This window comes from Zophobas morio, unplaced genomic scaffold, assembly GCF_036711695.1.
Source record: "Zophobas morio isolate AGI-343-1 ecotype UQ-CSIRO unplaced genomic scaffold, CSIRO_AGI_Zmor_V1 ptg000017l, whole genome shotgun sequence".
In the NCBI taxonomy this organism is placed as follows: domain Eukaryota; kingdom Metazoa; phylum Arthropoda; class Insecta; order Coleoptera; family Tenebrionidae; genus Zophobas; species Zophobas morio.
In genome coordinates, this window is record NW_026972122.1 from 5,515,622 (window position 1) to 5,523,858 (window position 8,237).

The following is an 8,237-nucleotide window of genomic DNA, read 5'->3' on the forward strand; positions in this document are numbered from 1 at the left end:
TAAAATAGAAAAAAACTTTAAATTTGTTTCACAATTTCTTCTTTTCTTTAGACCTTTTTAAAAAATGATTAGCAATCCAGGGTTTTTTACGTTATATTTGGTACGACAGACAACAGTATTCATCTTAGTCAATTCTTCAAGTCTGACTGAGAAAATAGAAACGGCTTCGTCACAAAAAACATTATTGTAAACCTTTTCCCAATTAGTGGATATAAGATCCAATTGCAGTCTAGTAAAGTCGGTTTTTAATCGAGTTCTTATCTCATGCTCCCTAAGACTGAGAAGGTGATATTGGATGGCTGTCTCGATTATACAATTGTCAGATATTCCTATTGGTGGAGCAGAAATTAGTGTTGTCAACAGATTTGGGTGATTAGTTAGAATTAGGTCAACTGACCATGGATTTTGATTTACCCTAAAGCGCATAGGGAAGGACACAAGTTGCTTTAAGTCACCCTCAGTAATTGAAATATTTTGCCAAGAAATATTAGGAAAATTGAAGTCGCCGCATATAACTAAGTGTGCGCATTGGTTGGAAAAAGCCTTTATTTCTTCGACGAGTTGTAAGTCATCCGTCAGCACGCTCGTTGGAGGGCAATATGTACACACCAAAGTGAAACAAAAAGAGGAAAAACGACAGTCAGTCCTAACGAATTCAATATACCCAAACTTTTTGCTGGTCATCAGAAGCAAATACAGATTTATTACCTTTACACGGGGGGATAAACCTGTTATCTTACGGATGACGTAAGCTTCACGCCAAATCTTTAAACTGACTATTCTGGTCATTAGGCCAGCAGCCAATAAGCATACCACCATGACTCAAATTTTTAACTTTGAAAAGCTGTACTCCAATATCTGATTGATTTATATTGCTGGCAATATCTTTCTTGGTCTGCTGTAATAATGAGTTCCGACTTAAGTGCGCAAAAAGTTTCTTTTAAACTGGAAACCATGTGATCACTTTATTGTACGACGTTTATCCGATCATTGATAAAAAAAAACATTAAAAATAGGTGTAAGAAGGTACAGAGAAAAATTAAAAAAGCAATGGCAAAAGAGAAAAATTCGGACGATCTGGTTCCCGATTTGTCAGCTTTGCAAGACGAATCGGTTGGTATTGACAAATAACCGCCCTTGATAAATATCATCAAAGCTTTTTTCTTTTTTTCTTTTCGTCTTTTTCTCTTTTTCTTTTTCTCTACATGCCCAATTTTAATCCTCTCATGGATAATAAATCTTTGTCCGATTACTTTGTCAGCACTGTTGCCTACACTAATGTGGCATCTTTGATGGCAAAGTTTGACGATGTTTGTGCTTTTGCTGACACATATAAATCAACGATTAGCTGTTGAAACATGGTTGACTTCTTTTATAACTGATGCGTTAATATCTCTCGATGGCTATACCATTTTTAGATCAGATCGGGTTGGAAGGAGTGGCGGTGTTTGTGCCTACATTTCTGATCGAGAATTTCATGATTACGCCCCTTGCTGGTAACACTGGTGGTATTGATTCTCTCTTCTTAAAAGTGACTAACAGCAGCATAACTTTTGCTCTAGGATGTGTGTATAGACCATCGTCATCTCTTTTCAACGACGATATAACTCTTTTCAACCAGATTAGCAATATATCGAATTCAGATGACAAAGTGTATATTTTCGGAGATGTAAACCTCCCAGATGTGGATTGGCCCATTAGTGGCAATCGTTCCTCTTCTCCTTCCTCTCAACTTTTGGTGGATTTGCTGCTTAATAGTCATCTTGATCAATTGATCACGCAGCCAACAAGGTTCAGGTCGAACCAAAAACCATCTGTGCTAGATTTAGTTATAACGTCTGATGACAGTTCAATCTCGAACTTGGAATATTTGAATCAAATTGGTAAATCGGATCATTTAGTTCTTTATCAAAACCATGGATTAACTGGAGAATTTTAACCCTAGTACGCAAAAATAGAACACTGTGGCGAGCTTTTAAACGAACAGGGACCGAAACCAGTTACAATGGTTACAGGGCTTTTTCTAACCATCTTTCGACTGTCATCAGAGAGGCTAGACTTGATTATGAGAAGCGTATTGCAGAGAATGACACCAAAACTCTTTTTAAGTATATTCGCACTACATTATCAGGTCCAGTTAAAACAGTTAAGGTTAAAGATGCAGCCGGCATGGTTAATGATAACAGTTACACCGCTGCTGATATATTTGGCGATTCCTTTGCCAAAGCGTTTACTGTGGAACCTCTTTCTAGGATGCCTAATTTATCTAGCGTTTGTAATTCGAATAGTATCACTGATATAAAATTCTCTGCGGACGCGGTGTCAGATTAGCTCAGAAAGTTGAAAGTTACTAAAATCTCCAGGTCCTGATCTTATTTCCGCATGCGTTTTAAAGAACTGTGCAGCCTCTCTTTCCACTCCACTTTATATTCTAATGGCGCAATCATTCATGCAATCTAGACTTCCCTCCGACTGGAAAACGGCGTACGTCAAACCAATTTACAAGAACAAGGGTGATAAGTTTGATCCATCAAACTATAGGCGAGTGAGTTTGACATCGCTCGTGGTCAAGGTCATGGAAGCCATTATCTATGATCACCTAGTCAAGTTTCTTATAAATTATAATCTAATTTCACCTGAACAGCAAGGCTTCTTACGTGAGAAATCTGTCCAATCTAATCTTTTGTGCTGTTTGTCCAGCGAGTTGCGAGCAAAGCAAATAAAATGCTCTTTCTTCTGAGCAAAACATTTTCCAAAACTAGTCTATTAGTCTTTTCTAAACTTTTCAAAACATATGTGCGGTCTTTGCTAGAGTTTGCTAATGGTGTCTGGTCCCCCATACTTCAAAAAGACATTTTGTGCTTGGAATCCATTCAGCGTCGAGCAACCAGATTTCCGTTCGGCAAAAATCGGCCTCCTTACTGCGAACGGCTTAGACTAATGCATCTCTGCCCTCTTTCAGACAGGCGCAAACGAGGGGATCTAATCATTACTTATCAGGCTTTGAGTAATAGTGTTTCCCCAATGAGGCATCCCTTCCCTCTCAATACCTCAGATCGCACCAGAGGGCATCCTCTAAAGTTGCGTAAGTTGAAGTTTTGGACTTCAGCTCGCCATAAATTTTTAACGAGTAGGGTGTTTGACAGTTAAAACGCGTTACCCAAGGATATAGTGCCAGCTTCATCTATTGTGAGTTTTAAATCGAAATATGATACATATTGTGCGACAAAAAATCTTTAAGTTATACTGGAGATAAAGCCACTACTCAGTTTGTCGCGGGCATAACAGGCGTAGCCTCTGCCCGATCGATTCCTTAATAATAATAATAATTTCCACGAGAATTTTGGAACTAAAGCAAATTGATCCTGAAGAGAATCCGGAACTCCAATACATTTATAATGAAATTGCCTGTTACATGTACCAGCGCAAAAAACACTAATAGAACCAGATTTGGACGATCTAATTATTGGATCCAGGCATTTACTTACTGTAATTTGTGTGCATAATGATCAATCTGATCAAAGGCTTTACGGAAATCTGTGTAGATAACATCCACTTGGTTGTTTTGATCAATAGTCTCTGAAACACACTGAGTAAAACAAGACAGATTCGTAGCCATAGATCTTTTCTCCGCAAAGCCATACTGAAAGGGAGAGATTAAACTTTTAACCAAAAAAATATAGGCGTTTATAAAAAGCAGATTCAAACATTTTTGAAAAATTGCACAGAACACATATTGGTCGGTAGCTTCTTTCCAGATATCAGGAAAATGTGAAGTCTTGATGATAAGGTTAAACAGAGAATGGAGAGGTTTTACCCCTGCGATTATAGAATCTTTGTATCGTTTTAATGCTTCAAGTGTTTCGTCTACTGTTATGTTCTCAATTTTTATTACAGAGTTGCTCAAATCACTTTGGTTTATGACACAAGAATAAGAAGGATGAGAACTGACGTAAACGTTTTTAAAGAAAAAGGCAAAAGCATTAACAATTTCTGGAGGTGTCGGAAGTTGTTGATCAGAAAATTTCGTAACAGTTGGGATTCTAGACATACCTTTTTTAGTCTGAACGTAGGACCAAAACCTCTTTAATACAATATTATTATACAAAGTAGGAATTTTTTAACGCAGGCCACCTACATTCTGATAAAAAAAATTGAGTATGGGAATCATAATCAGGTGCAGTATTTACTTTAAATGACAAATTATGCGAGGAACACCATTGAAATGCCGAATCGTCAGTTCCGTTTCACCATTATTTTATGTTAACCTTTAAGTGTTATATACATATATTCCTTCCTTTGCGTGCTCAAACTTATATTCTTAGCACAAATAAATTCTCAGTATTTTATTCTATTCTATACCATACTTTGTTTTAGGTATCTGTCAAATATGCCAGCGCAATGAATAAAACTTGATCATAATTGACTACAGAATGTGGTGTAAAGGTCAAAGCAGTAATCGATTTTACGTAAGCCACATTATGTAGTGCGAAAGAAATGACAAATATGAAACTAAAGACGTAAAAGGCGTTTTTGTTGTTATGTAGATTTTTGTCATGGTGACCCTTTTGTTTAATTCAGGTTACCATTTACGTAAATTAGTACATACACATAAATCACCCTTGCATTATAGGCCAAAGTCCAAAATCTGAGTTTGATAAACTAATCTTTATTCATAACGAAAAACTGCGTTCTGTTTAATCAATATTGTCAGTTTCCTGCATCTCGAGATATCTGTGATTCAAACAAAATGAGAAAAAAATTGTAGTGGGCATCAAAGTTGTAAACGAAGGGCTACTTTCATGCTTTCTCGACGTTTGCTAACCCCAAGAATATGAAAAAATAGGTCTTCCGTTTCCATCTATCAAAATTTATGTAATCATTAATAATATGATAACGTCACCTCAAAATTTTGCAAAGTAAATACTATTTTAATTTATCAAATAACAGGCAGTTTATGAATCCACTCGGATTTTTTACCAAGTAAATTCGCCGTATTTTAAACTCTGGGTTTTATTGTTTTTGAACGATTCACCCATTTTTCCGAAAAATTGAGAATATAGTACTGTGTTGCTACACTGTCCTTTTGTTTACTTTACTTTAGGAGATAGTAAGATTTCAAAGCGTAACCTCAAGAGTCAGAGTGTGAGAGTGCATCATCATGCGTCAATGAAAATTATAATATTTATCCGAAAACAATTTTTGATAGTTTGTATACAACACATTTGTCAGCCAGCTAATTTGAATCTAATTTTTTTATGCACGTACGTAGCTTTACCGAACACAATCAATAAATTAACAACTTTGTTTCACATTTGATATACTTATAAACAAATTCTTTTGACTATCACTTGATTGTTAAACATGACAAAGAGGTCACAAAGTGATTATTTTTACGGAAGATGGTTATTGCACCCTCCACCGGGCGAAGAAGTCGTAGTATCTGGTAAGTTCCTATTTAAAACGGCATTATCAAACTGTAATCTGTCTTTTAGGAATTGCTGGTGATTTTCCTGAATCCGAGAATGTTAACGTATTTCGTGAGAACCTCTTTAATAAGATCGATATGGTAACAGTGGATGATAGGAGGTGGCGTCTTGATTATCCTCAAACACCGAAAAGATTTGGCAAGATAAAGGAAATAGAAAGTTTCGATGCTGGTTTCTTTGGGGTGCATCAACCACAACAGTTTGGTGTCACCGGAAACATGAGGAATATTGTTGCACACAGGATAAGTTATTTCCTAAAAGTTAAAGGACCTTCTATGGTGGTCGACACAGCTTGCAGTACGTCAATTCCTGCTATTGAGGCAGCTTTTCAAGCCATCAGAAATGGACATTGTGACAATGCCATTATATGTGGTGGTAACTTGTTTGCTTTTCCCAAAGTAATGGCAGCATTTGCGATGTTAGTATCCATTTGTTCTTTTTTTTTTTTAGTGTCACAAATAATATTTTTTGCAGGTTAGGTGTCTTAAGTCCTGACGGGAAATGCAAAACTTTCGACAAGGATGCAAATGGTTAACTGCGATCCGAATCTATTGTATGTGTTTTTCTACAGAAGGCGCAAGCTGCTAAAAGAATTTACGGAAAGGTATTTAATCTATCAAAATTTTCAAAATCAACAAACTATTATTAATTTGTTCGAAGGTGATCCATGTGAAACAAAATTCGGATGGCTTCAAGGTGCAAAATATCTATTACCCATCAACTAAAATGCAAGAAAAATCGGTAACTGAGACACTGTTTGATTCGGGACTGGATCCAAATGATGCGGCCTATGTGGAAGCCCACGGAACTGGAACATAAGTTGGCGACCCAGCAGAAACTCAAGCCATTGATAACGCCATAGCGAAGAAGCGTTCGAATCCCCTGGTTGTCAGATCCGTCAAAAGCAACATCGGTCATGCTGAAGTCATATCGGGACTGTGTTCTCTCAGTAAAGTAATAATCATGATGGAAACGAGATTAATAATAATTCCGAATGATAATTTCAAAGAGTACAATCCGAGTTTGAAAGGATTTGTAGAGGGACGAATGAAAGTAGTAACAGATTTAACACCAATCGAAACCGGTAATGATGTTTTTGTAATAAATAATTACGGTTTTGGAGGTAGCAATGCCCATATGTTACTAAGACGTCTAGATAAAATCAAAAGTGTAGGAGATTTACACGAAGATCTACCACGATTAGTCTGTGTTAGTGGACGAAGTGAAAGTTCTGTTTCTAACTTATTAGATGAATTGGATCGTAAACAGCTTGATCCAGAATACGTAGGTTTGCTTCATCATCTTTTCAAAAATAATGTTCCTGGTCATTTGTGTCGAGGCTTCGCAATCGTTTTGAAAAATTCTTCAACTATCAGATCTACTAATACTTTGTCACAACAAACGAGCGACTTGTATGTAATTTTCGGGCGCTTTTTTAACAATTTTGCAGCTGTAGGGAGATACCTGCTTCAGTTTCCTGTATTTGAAGACATTATTGAAAAGTAAGTGGTCATTGTAATGAATGTCAAGTCTTTATGTTAGATAATGTTAGAATCGACAACTGCAACAGTAATAGGAACGAGATTAGGAACGTGTGTGTGAAAGCAACGACAAATTTAGGCGAAGCTGTGATTCAGCTAGGAATTGTAGAACTGTTGAAATTCTTGGAAATTCAACCATCAATTATATATGAAGACCATTGGGGAAAAATTATTGCTATGTATTACCAGGGGAAACTTGGTTTGGCCGAAACGCTCTCGAAGTTAGAGGTACTAGACAAAAAATGCACAACTAATGGAATAGGTAGCTATTTTTAACAACTAACTTTTAGTTTATATTTTAAATAAATATTACAGAAAACGAAGATAATAATAACTATGAGAACAAAGTCAATATTTACAATAGAACGTTAAACAAACATAAAAATTTTATTCTGCTAAATATATCAGACAAAACTATACTTGAGAATAACAGCTGTACCCTGACCGAAACCAACTTTCTACAGATCCTAGGAAGTTAACTGTATATAAATAACGAAATTTCAATTAGGTTACCCAAATTTTATAACCATAGGTTATACAACCTAGGCCACAACCCACAAATTCATAAACTTTATCCGAAGATAGAATTCCCAGTTAGTCGAGGTACACCTATGCTATCCCCAATACTTAAATGGAACCACAAGAAGAAATGGAACACATTCAGTTTTCATGAATTTGAAAAGGTACACAGTACGCCAGAAAGAATTTGGCCTTTGTCAACTGAGATTTACCGAGATCAGAAATACCTAGAAGATCACGTCGCTGACGGTAAATGAGTAATAATTATTTCAAAAAATTTGCCCGAAATAATAATTTCAGGACGAAGCTTGGTCCCAGCGACAGATTATTTAAATTTAGTTTGGAAAGTGTTTGCTCTACAGCACTGCATCAATCAAGAAAGACTACCTGTGGTTTTCGAAAACTGCAAATTTCTGAAAGCTCAACCTATAGGAGGCAACATTCATCTTTCGCTAGACATATCTATTCACATTCATTCTGGTAAATTTGAAATTTTTGAGACAGAATCCAGTAGCCTCGTCATGACGGGAAAGATTTTTATACCCGTGGACATCGAAAAGTATAAAACTGATTTACCTCTACCTCCAATAAATGAAGAAAGAGGAGCAGCAGAATTGTTAGAATCGAATGAAATTTATCGAGAACTGAATCTTCGGAGATATAATTACAGGTGATTTTAGTGATAGGA

The 8,237-nt window shown here is 36.3% G+C and overlaps 1 protein-coding gene across 1 annotated transcript; it reads left to right on the plus strand.

The window, feature by feature from the left end:
- Positions 1-5,243: 5,243 nt before the first annotated feature.
- LOC135129865 (fatty acid synthase-like) lies at positions 5,244-7,509 on the plus strand. The gene is made up of 6 exons (XM_064057135.1): positions 5,244-5,446; positions 5,496-5,907; positions 5,964-6,093; positions 6,150-6,991; positions 7,042-7,292; positions 7,346-7,509. Exons 4-6 carry the CDS (start codon positions 6,453-6,455, stop codon positions 7,507-7,509), a joined length of 954 nt encoding a protein of 317 aa, XP_063913205.1. The 5' UTR covers positions 5,244-5,446; positions 5,496-5,907; positions 5,964-6,093; positions 6,150-6,452.
- Positions 7,510-8,237: the final 728 nt, after the last annotated feature.

Bases quoted from the DNA above. Each gene is read 5' to 3' on its own strand.
- LOC135129865 (XM_064057135.1), top strand. From the start codon at position 6,453: ATGATGGAAACGAGATTAATAATAATTCCGAATGATAATTTCAAAGAG. The intron at 6,992-7,041 runs GTAAGTGGTCAT...AGATAATGTTAG, and splicing joins TTTGAAGACATTATTGAAAA to AATCGACAACTGCAACAGTA. The intron at 7,293-7,345 runs GTAGCTATTTTT...TAAATATTACAG, and splicing joins ATGCACAACTAATGGAATAG to AAAACGAAGATAATAATAAC.